This window comes from Scyliorhinus torazame, chromosome 11, assembly GCF_047496885.1.
Source record: "Scyliorhinus torazame isolate Kashiwa2021f chromosome 11, sScyTor2.1, whole genome shotgun sequence".
NCBI lineage: Eukaryota > Metazoa > Chordata > Chondrichthyes > Carcharhiniformes > Scyliorhinidae > Scyliorhinus > Scyliorhinus torazame.
In genome coordinates this window covers 210,627,949-210,650,162 of record NC_092717.1, presented here as the reverse complement: position 1 = coordinate 210,650,162, position 22,214 = coordinate 210,627,949, and the positions used below count along the sequence as shown (strand labels likewise).

Sequence of the window (22,214 nt, the reverse complement as noted above, 5' to 3'; positions counted from 1 at the left end):
GCTGACGCCAAAGACCCACAGGTAACTGGAAGTGGGCTCCCGGTGACAGACTGGAAGAGGGCAGCCAGACCTCCTTTAAATATCCCCAATCCTGGAGTCAGAGGGAGAGCTGTAGTCATAGGTCATAATGTGAAAGTATATCCCCACCACAATGATGACAATGTAGCCACAATTACTTCCATGCATCTTCAAACCCCTCAGAAACTGCCTTCACCTTCAGGTGCCCTCATGGAGCCTCACCTCCAACAGCAGTGTCCACCTCTCTCAGATGAGCTGCCAGTTGCCGGCCACTTTGGACATTGTGCTTGACCCTCCCACATGAGCAATCCATCCTTAATTTCTAATTAGGCAGGACTCCCAGAGGTGACCTGTTAACTGGCCTCTGATCCCACATGCAGGAGATACTGATGCACCATGGGGATCAGGGCCTGACCTCCAACAGAAGATTCTGCCGAATGGAAGGGAAACACCTCAGTTGGCCTTGCCTTTATATTGTGTCCATTTCTAGGCTCAATATATTTGGAAAGTTGTGAAGGCATTGGAGAAGGTGCAGGAAAGATAACCAAGTATGATTCCAGGAATGAGTAACTTCAGTTAGTTACATGGATAGATTGGAGAATCCAGGTCAGTTTGCCTTGGAGAAGAGAAGGATCAGAGGAGGTTTGATAGAGATTTTCAGAATCATGATATGGTCCAGCCAGAGTAGGAAAGGAACTGTTCCAATTGGAGGAAGGGTGAAGAACCAGAGGATACTGGTTTACGGTGAATGGCAAAAAAACGAAAGGTAAAATAAGGACAAAGTCTTTACAAAGAACAAAGAACAAAGAATTGTACAGCACAGGAACAGGCCCTTCGGCCCTCCAAGCCCGTGCCGACCATGCTGCCCGACTAAACTACAATCTTCTACACTTCCTGGGTCCATATCCCTCTATTCCCATCCTATTCATGTATTTGTCAAGATGCCCCTGATATGTCACTATCGTCCCTGCTTCCACCACCTCCTCCGGTAGCGAGTTCCAGGCACCCACTACCCTCTGTGTAAAAAAAATTGCCTCGTACATCTACTCTAAACCTTGCCCCTCTCACCTTAAACCTATGCCCCCTAGTAATTGACCCCTCTACCCTAGGGAAAAGCCTCTGACTAGCCACTCTGTCTATGCCCCTCATAATTTTGTAGACCTCTATCAGGTCGCTACTCAACCTCCGTCGTTCCAGTGAGAACAAACCGAGTTTATTCAACCGCTCCTCATAGCTAATGCCCTCCATATCAGGCAACATTCTGGTAAATCTCTTCTGCACCCTCTCTAAAGCCTTCAGATCCTTCTGGTACTGTGGCGACCATAATTGAACAGTATACTCCAAGTGTGGCCTAACTAAGGTTCTATACAGCTGCAACATGACTTGCCAATTGTTATACTCAATGCCCCGGCCAATGAAGGCAAGCATGCCGTATGCCTTCTTGACTACCTTCTCCACCTGTGTTGCCCCTTTCAGTGACCTGTGGACCTGTACACCTAGATCTCTCTGACTTTCAATACTCTTGAGGGTTCTACCATTCACTCTATATTCCCTACCTGCATTAGACCTTCCAAAATGCATTACCTCACATTTGTCCGGATTAAACTCCATCTGCCATCTCTCCGCCCAAGTCTCCAAACAATCTAAATCCTGCTGTATCCTCTGACAGTCCTCATCGCTATCCGCAATTCCACTAACCTTTGTGTCGTCTGCAAACTTACTAATCAGACCAGTTACATTTTCCTCCAAATTATTTATATATACTACAAACAGCAAAGGTCCCAGCACTGATCCCTGCGGAACACCACTGGTCACAGCCCTCCAATTAGAAAAGCATCCTTCCATTGTTACCCTCTGCCTTCTATGACCTAGCCAGTTCTGTATCCACCTTGCTAGCTCACCCCTGATCCCGTGTGACTTCACCTAGTCTACCATGAGGGACCTTGTCAAAGGCCTTTGGTACAATGAATGTTTAGGATCTTGATTTCACTGCCTGAGTGTTTGGTAGAGGAGGCAGATTAAATTGTAGCTTTCAAAAGGGAATTGTATCATTGTCTGCAAAAAAAGTTTTTTAAAGTATGCTACTGTGAAAGTAGGGGGTGATGGCATGTGTGGGACTAGGTGAGGTGCTCTTGCCCAGTGTCAGCCCGGACATGAAGGGCTGAATGACCTCCTCTGTGTTGTAACCAGTTTGTTGTTTGGGAGGAATATTAGGTAGGATCTGGCAAGAGCGGACCCCTACTAACCTGAAGAGCAGCCACGATTTTCCAGCTGTCCCACATGTCCCTGATGTTACAAGCAAGCGGGACCAGTGGAACCAGTCCCCCACTGCAATTCCTGTGGTCCTCAACTGCTATCCGTACTGTAATCTGGATGATGGAAGAAATCCTTTCCCCAGATAATTGTTGCGACAAAATTGAGGACACGGATACTCTCCCAAAAGGGGTTGTGACCCATGATCAAATTAATCCTTGCCAATTTTTCTGATTACTTCTCCTTTATAAAGGGTGTTGATCAGCTTGGCGAATCTCACCCACTGCATTACCAAGCAATTGTGCGGAATCCCATCGCCTTATGTCATCACATCAGGCTTTCAAAGTGCAACCACATTGGCATGTCTGTCTACTCAGAATATGTCAAATAGATCGCCCTATCCTGACTTTAGTTACTTGACTGGAACGGAGAAGACATTTCCACTCAGCTGCACCTGCACATGGATTTTGAGGCACTTTCGGACCTAGACAACAAAGTAAAAATTACAGGCGAGGTATTTTAAAGAAATGGTGATGATAATGCCTACTATTTAAAACATGATTTGAATTTAAATTCAGGTTCAATTGAAGCCATTTGTGTTTTTAGAAGCAGTGGCCTCTCAAGTGTAACGTACCTAGCAAAGCCTAAGCGTCAACAAACAATGCTTTAATCTGTTTTTGTGGGAACTAGGTGGTTAAAGTGCGGGGGCTTCTACCATTGAACTTCATTGGGTATCAAGTGCAAAAGGAAGAAACATGCTAACAGTTGTCAAGTATCTGAATATACCTAGCCAAGGATTCTGCTGCTATGGTTACTATCATGGTTGAGGTGATTCAAAGTGAGAACGGTAGTAATGAGATTTTCTACTGTATATGTTCTGTAATCACCATTTAGTGCGTTGCCTGGTAACGAATCAAGTAAGGGTAGCAACTAGCTGAGACAGCTTCATCCAAAGAAAGCATTAACAAAAGTGAGAACAAAAAGTAAAGACCACGGTGGCCATTTTCCCAGGAATGCAAAATGACACAGAACCTTTCAGATTAATGTTGAGTTATTTTGTTTGTTCACAAGATGTAGGTGGCACTTACTGGATAATTTAATTTTAAATACATCCAAGTTGTTTCTGCTTTCTCCTGTCACTGATATCAATCCTTTAAACTTCTAATTTTCTCCTGATGCTTCTTGGATATGTATCTTAATTTTGAACCTACACTATTTCCGTAAGTGACCAAACCCAGGGTGACATAGCACTCAAGTTCAGTTTGATTTTTTGTTGGTCTTGTATGCCCATGCAGAATACTTTTGACATCAGCCTCCCTGGGATAGGTAGAGGAATATTGATTTTGCCTCTGGCTTGATTACTGTTCCTGCCACAAAGTGTCTGTGTGAGAAAATGGTTAAGCATCAGCTGTGGTGCCCCTGCAGTTGAATCAACAAACTCAACATTCATTGCCTAAGCTCAGCCTTGAAGGATGATTATTTTGGTCAGGTACTGAAGAACTGATGCCTTGGAATTTTACTCCAGGATGAGTCAGCATTTTCAAGAGGGGTGGCAGTGGGCAGTGAAATGTGCGAGGAGAGCTGGGTAGGTGAAGGCCAAGAGAAAGTATTATGAGATGAGGAAAATTTACAAAGCTACTGTATGCAGTATTACATTTGGAATACTGCGTACAGTTCTGGTCGCCACATTACCAAAAGGATGTGGATGCTTTGGAGAAGGTACAGAGGAGGTTCACCAGGATGTTGCCTGGTATGGAGGGCATTAGCTATGAAGAGAGGTTGAGTAGATTAGGATTATTTTCATTAGAAAGACAGAGGTTGCGGGGGGACCTCATTGAGGTCTACAAAATCATGAGAGGTATAGACAGGGTGGATAGCAAGAAGCTTTTTCCCAGAATGGGGGACTCAATTACTAGGGGTCACGAGTTCAAGGTGAGAGGGGAAAAGTTTAAGGGAGATATGCGTGGAAAGTTCTTTACGCAGAGGGTGGTGGGTGCCTGGAACAAATTTCCGGCGGAGGTGGTAGAGGTGGGCACGATAGTGTCATTTAAGATGTATCTAGACAGATACATGAATGGGCAGGGAGCAGAGGGATACAGATCCTTAGAAAATAGGCGACAGTTTTAGATAGAGGATCTGGATCGGTGCAGGCTTGGAGGGCCGAAGGGCCTGTTCCTGTGCTGTAATTTTTCTTTGTTCTTTGTTCTACTGGTTGAGCCTCAAATCTGATTCTGGCTGGTGGCAAAGAATATGTCATCCTATTGGTTTTAAGGGACAAAAGTGTAAGAGTGCACAGAAATCCAGAGTGCGAGGCTCAGATGATGGAAAGCATGGTTGCTAATTATGGGGAGGAAGGAGGAAAAAGTGAAAAAGCAACATTGTGACAGCATGCCCACCTCTGCTACTCGCCCAATGTCATGCACCACTTGGAATGATGTTCCATTTTGTCCGAAATGGTCCCTGCCTTTTTTCTACTGAATGAGCTGATGCTCAACAGGGCAGTTGAAGGAATGCCACAAGTTATCCCAGAAAGAAGAAAAATCAGATGCATTCAGCGTTTCTAAAGTGGACTTTGTGTTGAGAACGGAATAGGACTGGAAGTGGTGCCTTCCACAAGAAACTTGATTTGACATCTTGAGTGAGCTATAGGAAAACCTCAAGCAATATGATGGAAGCAGACCTACGCAGAAGGGAGGAAGCATAATGGCAGAGGAGGGAAAAGGGTCATGGCATTGCTATGGATAATGCAGCTGGAGATGAGAGCTTCCATTCTGTGCCTCCAAATGGACATGAGTTGTCAATTAAATGAGCAACTTTTAAAAATGTGTTGCCTCTTGAAATATTATGCTTTGAGTCTGTGACTTCTATATTCAGATAATGTTTCATTTCATCTTGCAGACTGGGCCAAATGCAAAGGAAGTGATGCAAACCGTGGAGAATTTTATTGACGCTATTGGCTTTCGACTGAGTGACTTCAGGGATTCCTACCTCGTTACAGAAAATCTAGGTGTGCCGAGATTTCTTTCATTTCTAAAAATGTCTTTGCGATATGTTGCCCCAAATTGGTAATAACTTTCCACTTCATGTCACTGATCCCCAGCATCACTGTCTCTTACTGTGGTGGGGATATCTGACAATAAAGGCCAAGCCAGGTTGTCAATCACGAGAGCGTCTAGGCCTGATGCAGAATTGATGAGTGTCACATTACCTTTATTCACGTTCATGTCCTGTGCTCTTTGAGTGAGGCCAGCAGTCATTCGTCCTCTGCAAAAATTCATCAATTAAATCTACGTAGATTTTCAGGACTCTGCATTTTTTTGAAATTTCAGCATTTCGATTAAAAAGTGTATTAAAAAGTACATAGGGAAAAGGAAAATGCATTTTTATAGCACCGTTCACAACCTCAGGACATCCCGATGGCCATGGCAGCCAATTAAGTGCTTTTGTTGTGTAGTCACTGCACTCTTCCTGTTATTCACTTAAGGAATGTGAGCTTTGCTGGCTGGGCCATCATTTTTTACCCATCCCTAATTGTCCTTGAGAAGTTGGTGCTGAGTTTCCTTCTTGAACAGCTGCTGTCCCTGAGGTGTATATACACCCACAGTGCTGTTAGGGAGTGAGTTCCAGGGTTTTGATCCACTGACAATGAAGGAACGACGGCGATATATTTCTAAGTCGGGGTGGTGAGTGACTTGGAGCGGAACGTCCAGGTGGTGGGGTTCCTAGGTATCTTGTCCTTGTCCTAGATGGTAGTGGTTGTAGGTTCTGACAAAGGAGCCTTTATGAGTTACTGCAGTGCACCTTATGGATGGCACACACTACTGCTACTGTGCATCGGTGGTGGAGGGAGTGAATGTTTGTGGATGGGGTGACAATCAAGCGGGCTGCTTTCTCCTGGTTGATGTTGAGCTTCTTGAATGTTGTTGGAGGTGCACTCATCAAGGCAAGTTGGGACTATCCAATTACACTCCTGACTTGCGTCTTGTAGATTGTGGACAGGCTTAGGGGAGTCAGAAGTGAATTATTCACCGCAGGATTCCGAATGCCTGATCTGCTCATTTAGCCACGGTATTCATATGGCTAGTCCAGCTAAAATTTCAGGTCAATGGTAACCCCCAAGGCGCTGTAGTCAGTAATTCCAGTGACAGTAATGCTCTTAAATATCATGGAGTGATGGTTACATCCTTTCTTGTTGGAGATGATCATTGCCTGGCACTAGTGTGGTGCGTATGTTATTTGCCACTTGTCATCAAAGCCTGGATATCATCCAGATCTTGTTGCATTTGGACATGGACTACTTCAGTGTCTGAGGAGTCGCGAATGATGCTGAACATGGTGCAATGATCAGTGAACATGTGCACTTCTGACCTTATGATGGAAGGAAGATCATTGATGTAGAGCAACTTGTAAACCAATTTGCATATGGTAAGGTCCCAAAAGCAGCAACAAAATGAATGAGCATCTGTTTTTTTGTGTTGATTGAGGAACTAATATTCGCCAGGACTTCGGAAGTACTCCACTCCGCTGCTCTTTTTTTGATAACTGCCAGTAGATTTTTGTGTCCGCTAAAGAGGGCAGACATGGCCTCAGTATAACCCCAATCTGTCCTTCAGGCGTCACCTGCGGCACATGCTGCCGGTCATCTCCTCAAAAAAAACAACAACAGCTGCACACCTTGGGCCGTCGCTGTGCTCCCCCTCTGGGTTTCTCCCCAGCCTGATGGGTGGCTGGGTCTGCAGGGTGTGTGGTAGCCACCTCCAGCATGTGTCAATGCTGCTGCCTTCTCCGGAATCTGGCCGCCTAGGCTGCCACCAGCATCTCAAGGGCATCCTCTTCAGGACCGACACCACCATCCATTTTAGTATCTGAGGAATTGGAGAAGGAGAAACCGACAATCGTTAGGGCTTCTACCCTGGGACCCACAAATCCCGCAAGGCCCCCCCACCCTTACACGCCCCGCCTTCTCTCTTGAGTGTCATTCAGCGAGCCGGTTGTGTTGGTAAACCTTGCTCTGCACACTCACCCCCGGCCACAGGAAGAGCCCCTAGACCCCAGACCCCTGCTGGGAACATTAGGGAGACTGTGCTAAGTGCCTTCCCCGAATGGGAAATATCACTGTACTTGCAGTTGAAGCATTTCCATATTTTAACAGCTTTATAACTGTATAATTATTTATGGAGATTTATGCTTTTTACCGTATTTTTTATTCAATAATGTAACGCTCATTACCTGTAAATGGCTGGTGTTGAATAATTCAATGTATTTATATCAGCTGGCTTCTGTTATGAAAATGAAGTATTCCAAAGTACTGTAATTTTAAATTGTTCACCACAATAAATTGAGACTATCTGGAGAATATAACCCCAACAAAAAGGTCACATTTCCAGGCAATGCTTCCATAAGAATGTGCGCAAAATGCACACTTTCTATAATTGAGTTCTGAAATGCATTTTTGCTCGAGGGGATTTTTAAAATTGATTTCTGTCTCTCTTTATTAATGGCAAACATAATAATTGTCAGGAGTGGAAAATTCCTCACCCCCGTGTACCATTACTTCGTCTCTTTGAATTATTTGCAGAAAATCAGACCTGCCAGGCCACAAAATACATTTTTCTTTTTGTCTGATTTGTTTCTGTCATTGCAGGCTGACACTCGTTTGATGTCTCCTTCAGAAATGTCACTGATCCCTGAATGAAATGTCAAATAGAACAAGTACTATTCAGAGTGTAGGGAGTCAACGTGAAGCATGTGCTTTGTCCACTCGTCCTAATCCAGTAGCTTGTTTCAAAGTTTAAGTACATAATGTTTTCCTCAGACGTCTTGTTCTTCACTACCCTGAAGATGACGGGACACTGTTCAATTATCCCTGGGTTCCGTCTTCTACCTCAGTATAGAATTCTCAGGAACAGGAGTAGGTTATTCAGCCCCTCGATCCTGCACCGCCTTTCAAATCATTCATTGTTTTTTTTTCTTAAATTTAAAGTACCCAATTCTTTTCTTTTCCAATTAAGGGGCAATTTAACGTGGTCAATCCAACTACCTTCACATCTTTTGGGCTGTGGGGGTGAGACCCACACAGACATGGGGAGAATATGTGAACTCCAGTGACCAGGGCTGGGTTCGAACCTGGGTCCTCGGTGCTGTGAGGCAGCAGTGCTAACCACTGCGCCACCGTGCCGCCCAAGTCATTCATTGGTGATCTATACTTGTGCTTAAACTCCATCCACCTGCCTTAGTTGCCGTTATACTCTGACTGAGCACGAGTCTGTCAATCTCGATCTTGAAAACCTCAAATGCTGCATCATCCACAGCCTTTTATGGGAAGGAATTCCAGATTTCCACCATCCCTTGTGTGAAGGAGTGCTTCCTGATTTCCATCCTAAATTTTTAGCCCTAATTTAAAGATTGTGCCTCGTTCTTGATTCATTCTCCAGAGGAAGTAGTTTTTGCGTATCCACCATATTGAATCTTTCTAACATTGTACACACTTCGATTGGACTACCCCCTCAATCCTCTCTATTCTTCATCTGTGTCAAGACAGAAAGGTTATTTGACCACGGGACCTAATCCTGCCGGGCCCAGTCCTTTCCTCACCTGCTGCACACTCTTATCCACTTACTGAACAGTGAGCAGGATCACTGCAGCGAAAATACATTTATGTGAAGTGATTTATTTATTAAAAGCATGTGCAACGGAGTTGATAGTCAATTGAAAAAAATTTGAAAATTAGTGAACTAATTCACAGTGAAATTTCTCACTGTTATGCAACAGGAATTAGTCACGCCCAGATAGGCAACCTGTGTTACCGAAAGGATTTGCGTTCATATTTTGGGCCGGATTTTCTGGAGCAGATCAGGATCCTCACGCTGAGCCCATGTTGTCTGCCGACGTATCAAGGACAGCAGGTGGCCTTCCGAGGTACTGCAGGCCCAAGCAGACAGTCCACCCTGATGTCAGGCTGAGAACTCCACCAAGGGAAGTGGATGTAGACAAGGCAGACATTTGGGCATGCAATTGCCTCAACATGGTGGATTCTTACGTTGCGTTCATAGAAGTGGCCAGTTAAACTGAAGCTGGTGGGAACATTGGGTTCGAGGTGAAATCTGCAGCATTTTTCATCTCCGCAGACCTGTCTTTGGGGCATGGAGCCTCACAGTTCAAGTGCCACCGAGTCATCAGGAAGCCACCGCGATGGAGTTGGAAGCCTGGACATATGGCGGAAGACCACAATGATACAATTCCGCCATTGGCACAAAATGGCCCCGAAATGGAGCTTTAATTGCACTAATTGGCTCGCCACCTCTGTAGTGTACAGACAGTAAGCAAAGAGTAAGGGCAGGCCGTGTCTATGGGAGTGCTGCAAGGATTACGACTGGGGCCTCAGCTATTTATAATGTGCATTAATGTTTTAGGTGAAGGGCCGATTTTTCCCAAGAAATGGCAAAGTGACATTTTCAGCGGAAAAATCAGTGCGATTTCCGCTGGCCCCAGTGGCACGATCCAGATCGCAATCTTGAGCCACTTTGTAATTTTTTTTCCTCCACATGAAAAACACCGTGCCCACCCTGGGGTCATCTGAGAACTTCAATCAAGGGACGCTGCATTTGAACAGCTCCACAGCAGCTGCTCAAAGTCAAACCAGAAGGATGACGTCTGGAAGCCAGTTCCACAGTTCGCCGGGTGGGCCCTCACAGGAAGGTTGGATGCTGTGGAGGAGAGAAGGGCAACTATCTATCCTTAGGCTGGCAGGAGACCCTCCAGAAAGGTCATGAATTCTGCCTGGGAGATGGAGGCAGCACTGGTCAGTGCCAGCAGCCTGACCAAGAGGACAAGAGTGCATTGTCAGAAGAAGATGAATGACCTACTATAATCAGCAAGGGTAAGTGTTTCCAGTCTTCTCCTGGCATTCCACCCTCCTGTCACCCCGGAATGCCATCTGGAACCCACAAGCTGCCAGCTCACAGGTTCCCAGCACCCGACCTCCTAGCACTATCCTCAAACCCCTCTGGCACTCCTCATCAGGACCCCTTCCTACTCATGCCCACAGTTATCTTCAACTTCTGAACCATCCGGCGACCAGCCTTTTATCTTCCCTTTTGTGCAGGAGAAGATAGCCCACAACCAGAGAGAGAGAATGCACGCGGTGGAAAGCCCGAGCTGAGGTTCTTGACTCCATTCGAGGAGAGGGCCATGAAGCTCGCAAGGGAAGATTCGGATCAGGCCTACGCTGAGAATGAGGTTGCCTGCAGCAGGAAAGTGAGGAACCACTACACCTTCATCCAGATGAACAGTCTCAAGTGAGCGCATTCTTGTCCAAACCTTTGACCAGGCCATGTACTATAACCATGTCCCTTGCCTTGCAGGAACCTCATACGAAGAGCCTGGCACATCTACCAGCAGTGCCCCACCACCCACTCTCGAAAGCACCTGGAAGGAGATCTTGGAGAACGACACAAATGAAGCGTCATCACTATCGCCATCATCACAGAGATACACATCTGGGGAACTTAGCAGGCCAGTCTCTGGGTCACTATCTGGTGAGCGCCACATTGCATCTGATGCACATCAGGTGGATGCAGGAATGTCCTAGAGTTTGGACATTTGGAGGTCTGCTGGATCCCAGGACACAGCTGTGCCCCAGTCAGGCACCATGCCTCTGGACACATTCATCCCTCAGCTGCTTGAGATGCTAATGCAGAGCTGGAAATACCAGGATGGGTTGTCAACGACATTCTTGCAACTGCCAAGGCTGAATGGAGGAGTCACAAAGCCTCCTGTCCCGGGAGATGTTGCTGGCGATGCGTGGCACCCAAGCCAACACTGCAAGGGTGGTGTCCACAGTGGAAAGCCTGGGCTAGAGGCCAGATCCCTGATGGGAAAACTCTGAAGCATGGCTCAGTCCCTGAGGGCCATGTCTAAGGGCTTGAACACCATGGTGCAGGCAATGGAGGGCCTCCAGGACTGGCAGTGCCAAATGACATAGAGGCTTCTGGAGGAGCTGCAGGAGCACCGCCCGGACCTTCTGCCCAGGGGAGCCTGGGAGTGACCAGCCCTGTTTGATATAGGCGCACCTCAGAGGCAGCGGGCTGACACCAGTGCCACCGAATATGCCAGGACCCTCCAGGTCCCAGCCTACTCGAGGATGCCTGCCAAGGGCATCTCAGGCAACAGGATGTGGAAGACAGGGGGCTGCCTCCACTTCTGATGCGCATCCTGGGTATACAGCTACAAGCTGTGGGAGGGTTTGCAAGGCTAATGAATTGTAGGAGCAAAGAGTGGGCACAGGGAAAGGTAGGCATAGATATCTGGGAGTCTTTATCAAATATCGCAAATGCACATGTTACCACATTAAAAACTATTGTTATTCATTTTTTTCCCATTTTCTAAAATTTAGAGTACCCAATTCATTTTTTCCAATTAAGGGGCAATTTAGTGTGGCCAAAAGAGACAAATTAGCACAGTGGGCTAAACAGCTGGTTTGTAATGCAGAACAAGGCCAACAACGCGAGTTCAATTTCTGTACCGGCCTCCCCGAACAGGTGATGGAATGTGACAACTCGGGGCTTATCACAGTAACTTCATTGAAGCCTACTTGTGACAATAAGTGATTATTATTATGAGATATGATTAAATCACCAAATTTATTCAAGGGAAGTACCATTCGGCAACAGAAATGTTAACAAGAATGCCAGTCCAAGGAGTCAAACTGGGAGATTTCAATAGGGCAGCACGGTAGCATGGTGGTTAGCACAATTGCTTGACAGCTCCAGGGTCCCGGGATCGATTCCCGGCTTGGGTCCCTGTCTGTGCGGAGTCTGCACGTTCTCCCCGTGTGTGCGTGGGTTTCCTCCGGGTGCTCCGGTTTCCTCCCACAGACCAAAGATGTGCAGGTTAGGTGGATTGGCCATAATAAATTGCTCTTAGTGTTCAAAATTGCCCTTAGTGTTGGGTGGGGTTACTGGGTTGTGGGGATAGGGTGGAGGTGTTGACCTTAGGTAGGGTGCTCTTTCCAAGAGCCGGTGCAGACTCGATGGCGCGGCAGATGGGGGCGGTCCCGACAGACAACAGGCAGCGCTGCTGGGCCTAGGAACTTTAGGGACAGGTCAGGCCTGGCAGACATTGGCGAAATGGCCCTTCCTCCCACACCCGTTGCAAATCGCGTTCCATGCAGGGCAGCGTTGTCTGGGGTGCTTACCCTGGCAGCAAAAGTAGCATTTCGGGCTTCCGGCATTGGTGGGCTGCTGCGTGGCACAGGCTTGTGCTGCACTCAAGTCGGGTGATGGCGGCATCCACGACGTCCACGAGGGTGCTGCGTGGTCGGAGGTGTCGGCCTCCATGTTCTGGAAAGCCACTTCCAGCAAGTTTGAGAGCTGCACTGTCTCTGGGAGGCCAAGTGTATCCCCTTCTAGCAAGCGCTGGCGGATGTAATTGGATTTAATGCCTGCGACATAGGCGTCCCTGATCAGCAGCTCCGTGTGTTGGACATCCGATACCGCCTGGGAATCACAGTTCCGGCCGAGTACCCGCAAGACACGCAGGAATTCGGGTTGTGATTCTCCGGGGCGTTGTCGCCTCGTGGCAAGGAGGTGCCTGGCTTACACCTTTTTTACTGCCTTTACGTACTGTCCCTTCAGCAACATTATCGCCTCCGTATACGAGGGGGCATCTCTGATAAGAAGGAAAACTTGCGGGCTCACCCATGCGTTGAGTATTTGAAGCTTTTGGAAGTTGGTGACGTCGTCGGTGGAGGGTCCGAGGTAAGCTTCGAAGCAGCTCAGCCAGTGCTCGAATGTCACAGTGGCGTCGGCTGCTTGTGCGTCCAGCTCCAGGCGATTAGGCTTGAGTGATAAATTCATCTTAAAAGTTTAGCTTATTAAATTGATGTGCCATCAATTAACACAAGACGAGTAGTGAACGAAACTGTGGTTTTAATAAGCTAAACAGAAAGCCTCCTGGCCACTGATCCCGAACTGGGGCAGGACCGGAGGTCAGCCACCTTTATACCGAGCCCGAGGGGAGGCGGAGCCATCAGGCAGTGGTTTACCACAATACATGTAGTACAGTAACAGTTTACCACAATACATATAATACACTAACAGTGGTTTACCACAGTATCTAAACATTTCCCCCTGCTCCAGCCCATACTTCGCTTCCAGCTCCTTCAATCCTGCAAACCGACCCCAAAGAAACAAATCTTTTAGTGTCTTAATCCCCTTCTCCTCCCATTTCCGAACATTTCCATCCCACTTCCATGGCTCAAATCTGTGGTTCCCCTGAATCGGCATTTCCCTTGACCCTGCCCCCAACCCGAAGTGTTGGCGAAACTGCCTCCAAATTCTCAATGAAGCTATCATTACCGGACTCCCTGAGTATTTCCCCGGGGCTATCGGGAGCGGCGCTGTTGCTAGTGCTTTCAATCCCGACCCCCTGCACAAACTCTCCTCCATTCTGACCCACTGGGAATTAACCCCTCTGACCCAGCTACGCACCTTCTCCACATTTGCCGCCCAGTAGTAATACATCAGGTTCGGAAGACACAAACCCCCTGCATGCCTTCCCCCTGTCGCAGCACCTTTCTAACTCTGGCCACCTCCCCGCCCCCCACCCCCCTCCCATATGAACAAAGTAATCATTCCCTCAATCTCTCTGAAAAAAGCCTTTGGCAGGAAAATTGGCAGGCATTGGAAAATAAACAGAAATCGCGGCAACATGTTCATTTTAGCCGCCTGTACCCGACCCGCCAATGACAAAGGGAGACCATCCCACCTTGCCAGATCAGCTTTCACTCTCCCCACCAAACTAGAAATGTTGTACCTGCGGAGCCCCCCCCCGACTCCCGGGCAACCTGCATCCCCAGGTACCTAAAGTGAGCTCCTGCCCTATGGAATGGCAGCCCCCCCTCCACTCCTGCCCCCACCCCCGGCGAAGACACCACAAAATACTCACTCTTGTCTAGATTTAGTTAGTACCCCAAGAAAGATCCAAACACCCGAAGCAGCTCCAATACTCCCCCTATCGATATACTTGGTTCCAACACGTATAACAGCAAGTCATCGGCATATAAGGACACCCTATGCTCTATCCACCCCCGTACTATTCCTTTCCATACCCCCAAACTTCTTCATGCGATGGCCAATGGCTCATTCGCGAGTGCAAACAGCAGGGGGGACATTGGAGAGAAATGTATCTCGAGCTGATGTAGTCTGTGCAGACACTTGCCCTTGGCTGCTTATATAGTGGCTTTACCCAGTTCACAAATATTGGTCCAATCCCAAACCCCTCCAGAACTGCCATCAAGTACCCCCATTCTACCCAGTCAAACGCTTCCTCGGTGTCCAATTCCACAACCACCTCTGTTTCCTTCCCTCCGCCGGTGCCATAACGACATTCAATACCCTTCTAACGTTTGAAAAGAACTGCCTCCCTCTCACGAACCCCGTCTGATCTTCACCTATCACCTTCGGGAGGCACTCCTCCAGCCTACCCGCCAGTACCTTCGCCAATACTTTTGTGTCCACGTTTAAAAGTGATATGGGCCTATACAACCCACACTCCGTCGGGTCCTTATCTTTTTTTAGCAACAGGGAAATCAATGCCTGCCCCAATGTTTGTGGCAACATCCCCTTCCCAACGCCTCTTCAAACATCCCCACCATCAGGGGTGCCAGCTTATCCTTGAATTTTTTTATAATATTCCACCGGAAACCCATCCGGTCCTGCCACCTTCCCCGACTGCATCCTCCCAATCGCATCTTTTATCTCCTGCTCCACTATTGCTCCTTCTAATGTAGCCCTGTCCCCCTCCCCTAACCTCGGGTACTTCAACCCATCTAGAAATTCCTACATCTCCCTGTCTCCCCCAGGTGGCTCTAATCTGTACAACCTTTCATAAAATTCCTCAAAGACCTTGTCAATCAGATCTGGAGCCACCACCAACTTCCCTGCCCTGTCCCTCACCTGAACAATTTCCCTTAATGCTGCCTCCCTCCGGAGCTGACCTGCTAACATACTGATCTCCATGCTCGTAAACTGCACTCCTTGCTCGCCTCAGTTGGCGCGCTGCCTTCCTGGTAGATAGTCGGTCAAAGCTCGCCTGTAGTTCCTTTGTCTTTACCAACTTCGCTGGGTCACCATCTTCTGCATAACTCCTATCTACCTCCAACATCTCATCTATTACCCTCTGCCGCTCCAACCTCTCCTCTTTGTCCACTCTGGACTTAAATGAGATCACCTCACCTTTAGAGCCTCCCAGACAACTGCCTTCGACACCTCACCCCTACAGTTGAAACCTACATATTCCTCAATTACCTTTTCAATTTTGTCACCGAACCCTTGGTCCCCCAAAAATCCCACAGCTAATTTCCATCCCAGCCTCTGCGCTACCCTCTTCTCCAGTACCATATCCACCCAATGCGGAGCATGATCTGATACTGCAATTGCCGAGTATTCCAACCTCTTAACCCCAGCCAGCAAAGCCTTCCCCACCACGAAAAAGTCGATCCACGAGTATGCCTTCTGGACTGCCGAGAAAAACGAGTATTCCCATTCCCTCGGGTGTAGAAACCTCCAAGGGTCCACCCCTCCCATTTCCACCAGTAGCCCAGCCAATTCCCCCCCCCCCCCCTGATGGGACCAGCGAGCACGGCCGTGACCTGTCCAACCTTGGCTCCTGCACCAAGTTCCAGTCCCCCCCACTATCAGTTTGTGTGTGTCCAAGTCGGGGATGGCCCCAAACACCTTCTTTGCGAATCCCACATTGTCCCAATTGCGACCGTATACACTTAACAGCGCCACTAACCTCCCCTCCAGCGCCCCTGTATAGCCCCATTTTCAGAGAATTCCGCCCAAGATCATTTGAGAGAAAACGTTACTCCTCATCTCTGTCTTAAGTGAGAGACTCCTTATTTTTAAACTGTGTCCCCTAGCCTCTCCCATGAGGGGAAAAGTCCTTTCAGCATTCACCCTGTGAAGTGCCATCAGGATCTTATATGTTTCAGTAAGAACACCCCTCATTCTTCTGAACTCCAAAGGATGGAAGCCCAGCCTGTGCAACCTTTCCACCCCTCCCATCCCAAACATCAGTCGAGTGAACCTTCTCTCAACTTCTTCTAATACAATTATATTCTTCCTAAAATCAGGAGACCAAACTGGGTATAATACTCCAGATGTGGTCTCACCAAGCCCTATACAATTGAAGTAAAACATCCCAACTCTTATATTCCATTTCCCTTTCAATAACCAACAACATTCAATTTGCCTTCGTAATCGTTTTCTATACCTGCAAGCTATCTTTTTGGGGTGTTTCATGTGCCAGGGCAGCCAAAACTCTCTGTAACTCAAGAGTTCTGCAATCTCTCTCCATTTAAACAATAAGCTGCCTTTCTACTTTCCTGCCAAAGTGAACAAATTAAACACATTTTCACATTGTATCCCATCTGCCACTCACTTAACCTAGCTATATCCCTTTGTAGGCCGCTTACTTCCTCTTCACAACTTACTTGCCTACCTATCTTTGTCATCAGTAAGTTTAGCGATCATCCGCTTGGTCCCTTCATTCAAGTCATTGATATAAATTGTAAATCGTTGAAGCCCCAGCACTGAATCGCTGTGGCACTCCACTCGTCATCTCCTGCCGCCCAGAAAATTACCAGTTGTGCCTACTCTCTCTATTTCCTGTTAACTAATATGTTAACCCCTACACCATGGACTCTTATTTTGTGTCATAACCTTTCATGTGGAATCTTGTCAAATGCCTTCTGAACCTCTTTTCACAACACACCCACAGGTTCCCCTTTAACCCTGTTACCAGTTACTTCCTCAAAGACCTCCAATAAATGAGTACAACATGATTTTCCTTTCAAAAAGAACAATGTTAACTCTGGCTGTTTCCAGTAAGATTTTCCAGGTGCCCTGCTATAATGGTAGCACAGTGGTTAGCACAGTTGCTTCACAGCTCCAGGGTCCCAGGTTCGATTCCCGGCTTGGGTCACTGTCTGTGTGGATTCTGCACGTTCTCCCCGTGTCTGTGTGGGTTTCCTCCAGGTGCTCCGGTTTCCTCCCACAGTCCAAAGATGTGCAGGTTAGGTCGATTGGCCATGCTAAATTGCTGATAGTGTCCAAAAAGGTTAGATGGGTTAACTGGATAGGGTGGAGGTGTACAGATAGGGTGGAGGTGTTGGCTTAGGTAAGGTGCTCTTTCCAAGGGCCGGTGCAGACTCAATAGGCCAAATGGCCTTCTTATGCACTGTAAATTCTCTGATTCTATGATTCAATGATACCTCCTGATTAATAGGTTTTAGCTTTTTCTCTGTGACAGGTAATAAGTGAACTGGCCTGTAGTTTCCTGCTTTCTGTCTCCTTCCTTCCTTGTGTAGAGGAGTCAAATTCATTAATTTCTAAACTGATGGGACCTTCCCAGAATCTAGGACATTTTGGAAAAGGAAATCCAATGCCTCAACTATCTCAGTCAGCCACTTTTAAGACCATGTATGATCAGGAGCTTCGAACTTGTCAGATCTTAGTTCAAATAATTTTCTCAGCACAGTTTCCCCAGTGATTGTAATTGGTTTAAGTTCCTCCCTATCTATCACCTCCTGATTCACCCTTATTTCTGGGATGTTATTTGTATCCTCTATGATGAAGACAGACACAAAATGTCCATCCAATCCATCCACCAATTCCTTGGATGGATCTATACTGTTCCACATTGAACACCAATTGGAAGAAGCATTAAGCCTGGCAAGGGAACAGAATGTACTCTGGGCGGGAGACTCCAATGTCCATCACTAAAAGTGGCTCAGTAGTACTACCACAGAGCAAGCTGACTGTGTCCTAAAGGGCATAGAAGCAAGACTTGGTCTGTAACAGGGAGAGCGGGAATCAACAAGTGGAACCTAGCTGACCTTGTCCGAACCAATTTAGCAGCTGTGGATGCATCTGCCTACGATTGCATCAGTAGGAGTGACCACCGCACAGTCCTGTAAAGACAAAATCCCATATTCATAATGAGGATATCCTCCGTCTTGTTGTATGTCTTGTTCCACCGCGCTAAATGAGATAGATTTCAAACAGATCTAGTAACTCAAACTGGGCATTCATGAGGTGCTGTGGGCCATCAGCAACAGCAGAGTTGTATACAACCTCAATCCACAACCTCATGGCCCAGAATATCCCCCACTCTACCATTACCATCAAGCAGTGAGATCAACCCTGGTTAAACAAAGAGTGCAGGAGGTCTTGCCAGGAACATAACCAGGAATACCTAAAAAAGAGTGTCAACGTGATGAAGCTACAACAGGACCACGTGCATGTGGTCATAGCAGAAGCAGCATGTAATAAACAAAACTCAGCGATCCCACAACCAAAGGGTCAGTTCTAAGACCTGCGGACCAGTCTCATCCAGTCATGAATGGTGGTGAACAATTGTTCAACAACAGGAGGAGGAGGCTCCAAAGATATCCCCCATCATCAATGGTAATAGAGCCCAGCACATTAATGCAAAATACAAGGCTGAAGCATTTATAACCATCCTAAACTAGGTGTGCCAAATGAATGAGCCATCTTGGTTTCTTCAGGAGGTCCCCAGCATCACAGACTTCAGTCTTTAGCCAGTTCACTCCGCTCCACGTGATATCAAGGACTGCTGAAGGTATTGAATACTCCAAAGGTAATTGCCCCCGACAATGTTCCGGCAATAGTATTAATGACTTGTGCTCCAGAACTACCTATGCACTTAGCCAAGCTGCTCCAGTATAGCTACAACACTGGCGCCCACCTGCCAATGTGAAAAATTTCCCAGTATGTCCTGTTCACAAAATAGGTCAGATCCAATCCAACTACATTACCATCTCATCAGAACAATCTCAATTATCAGCAACGTGATGGAAGGGGTTATTGATAATGCTAACAGGCAGCATTTAGTCAGCAATAACCTGCTCGTTGGTGCTCAGTTTGGGTTCAGCCAGGATCACTCAGCTCCTGACCTCAGCCTTGCCCCATGAGCAAATCATGAATAAAGAGTTGAACTCAAGGGGCAGGATTTTGCTCAGAAGAGTGTCCGACGCTCAACATGTTCAGCTGCTTCATCAATGACGGACCTTCACCAATGATCTTCTGTCCATCATAAAATCAGAAGTGGGAGTATTCGCTGATAAAATTTCCTTTCTGACTTCTCCATGGTTAATAGAAGATCTCTGCCCCCCCACTTCCCCCACCCCCAGTGGCAATACCCACCCCTACAACTCTGGTGTCTGTACCAGAGGGTTCAGCCATACAATCATCGAGGCCTGTCTGCCTGGTCCTTGCACATCAAAAATGTTTCTTACCAGCCCCGTGAGGATACCTCAACATGGAGGTGCACTGTCCTTCACCCAGCAGCCTGAGCAGCAGCTATTTCTGTTGGTTGCATTGCTGAAGTTGCCAAGCAACTGGCCCTCTGGCTGGAACGGCATCTCTGAGACATGAGCCAGCATCCTCAATGGGTGGCGGTTTTGGATAATTGACCACTATTTGGTCTTAGAACCCATTTTCAGTCATAGCAGTGGGACCTCCATTCTTTCATTAAAACATGGTCCATGATTTCAACACAGTGAAAATTAAGAGAGGAGTGGAGAAGAATGATATATATAAGTTCATAGGGACAGGGGTAAGAGTGTGGCCCATGCAAGAGTGTAATCTTGGTCTTGCTCAATTTACCAATCTGATAGTGAATGATCAAGGTTTCATAGTACTCCTGGCAACATACTTACCATGTTTCACTAACATTCCGCCATGGTTCGATCTCATGAAAATCTTGATATTGTTTCTTTTTCAGTGATATGTATTTATAAACGCCCAGCCAACGGAGCTACAGACATCAACTTCCCAATGAAAGGATGGAGAGGAATGGTTGGCTGGGCAAGGAATTCTGAAGATAAAGTTACTGTTTCCAAAAACATATTTTCAACTGGATCAACAGGTATTGTAAATATTTTCTTTTATTACTCGAGTTTTAGTCAGTTCACCCAATGCATCGATAACACCTTGCACTGATTGCATTTTTATTGAAAGGCAGCTACTTCACATTTGGTACATTTAACATGGTGTTGCCCACACAGCGTTCTCCTGCATTTTGGGAGTGGTATGGCCTCAAAATGGGCTCACTGGCCTTACAACCTCTAACACCAGTGATGCATCTGGTCATATTTTGAAAGGGGCCTATTGCCGTGTGTGTAAACACTAGTCTGTCTAAAGTTATGGACCTTTTTTAACATGGAAATTGAGGTTCAATGAAATAGATAGGACCCTGCTATCTGGGTTCCCTTTAGAAAGTGATGATTGAATTTCTTACCATCATATTTTCAGGTAATGCATTCCAGATCTTAACCATTCATTGCGTGAAATTAAAAAAAATTCTCGTGTTACCTTTGATTCGTTTGTCATTCAGCTTTAAGTGCTGTTCTCTGGTTCTTGACCATCCTGCCACTTGGAGCTGTTTCTCACTATAAATTCTGTCCAAATCATTCATTAGTTTTAACGCCTCTCTCAGATATCCTCCCAATATTTCCTTTTCTCAGGAGAATGGCATCAACTTCTCCAAAATGTCGGTATATCTGAAGTCCCTCATCCCTGCAACTATTCTCGTAAACCCTTTCTGCACCCTCTCGAATGCCTTCACAAGCTTCTGAATGTGCAATGCCCAGACTTGAACACAATACTCTAGTTGAGGTTGAACCAGTGTGTTAGAAATGTTCATCATAATATCCTTCCTTTTGTCCTCCCTGGAATGGAATTTTGTCAAGGAGTAAGGTATCGGTAATTCAGAATTTTCTGATGCCACAATCCGTTCTTCATCCTGGAGGCGCCTATTTTCGAGTATGGGAGATGGGAATAGGCTGGAGATGCATCAACTGCCTCCGGAGGCAGGCCTGAGGTGTCACTGCTGAGAGAGCAAATGGTGGGGCCAGCAGTTTAAAAGGCCCACCTACATTTACAGGGGAATCAGGCCAGTTGTATTCATGACTGTTAGTTCCTCTAACCCTCACCCCTTACTAGGTACACAACAAATGAGCCATATAAAAGCATGGGCAAGTGTTTGAAATGATCATTAGTAGACAAAAGCAGCCACTCAACATTTTCTTTGGAAAACATTGTCCCACGTGTCAATCAAACACAAAAAGTGAAAGATCCGTTGAAAAAATCTTCAATCCACTTCGCATCTCTAAATCTTTTCCAAATAAATCAGGTTATAACAAGGCAATGAATCTGCCAATCACACAAAACTGCATACCTCCCTTCAAGCTGTGGATGCAGACTCCTGTAAGGTTGAGTCCCTGAAACATTCTTGGATCTCAGCCAAGTATTCATAATGGAGCCACCTGGTAACTGCATTGATGGAATTTGAACAGCTGACCAGATAAGCATTTAGTTAGATAGCCTCTTCATGAATGCTGGGTTGAGTTGCAAGAATGGCTAATGGTCAAACCTCAGCAGTGGTATGTTTACACACCTTGAAGGAGAGTGCTAGCTTTGTGTGATTAACAGTAATTACCTATCACTTATGAAGGTTTTTTAAATATATGCTTGTTTATTTGGATAAGATTAAGAGATGTGAAGTGGATTGAAGGTTTCCTTTGACTGCCTATGTTTGATTGACATCAGAACAATGTTGTCCAAAGGGAATTTTGAGTGCCTCATTTGTTTTGGTTCCCAATTGAAGACTGGGGTTTTCCTCTGGTTTACGGCTCCTTTAAAGGTGCCATGAACCACATTTGCTAACCAAAATGTACTCTACTCCAGGGAAGTAGCAGTATCTCTGAAATGTCCGTCACTGCAATGGAGCTGGATTAGTGGGTGTACTGTGTGCAGGATCGCTACATACCCCATGATCCCCTGTGGGCAAAAATCACTAGAAGAGTGAAATATGGATGCAAATCCTGATATCAGACCCTACCCACCATTTTTAAA

The 22,214-nt window shown here is 46.5% G+C and overlaps 1 protein-coding gene across 12 annotated transcripts in view; it reads left to right on the top strand.

Annotated features, from left to right (window-relative positions):
* Positions 1-22,214, top strand: part of adgrb1a (adhesion G protein-coupled receptor B1a) — an 888,347-nt gene that overhangs the window by 415,629 nt on the left and 450,504 nt on the right. For all 12 annotated transcript variants that reach the window (XM_072468272.1, XM_072468276.1, XM_072468275.1 and 9 more), the window contains 2 exons: positions 5,170-5,278; positions 20,083-20,226. In XM_072468272.1, coding sequence (XP_072324373.1) covers positions 5,170-5,278; positions 20,083-20,226 — 253 coding nt within the window. The remainder of the gene's footprint in view (positions 1-5,169; positions 5,279-20,082; positions 20,227-22,214) is intronic.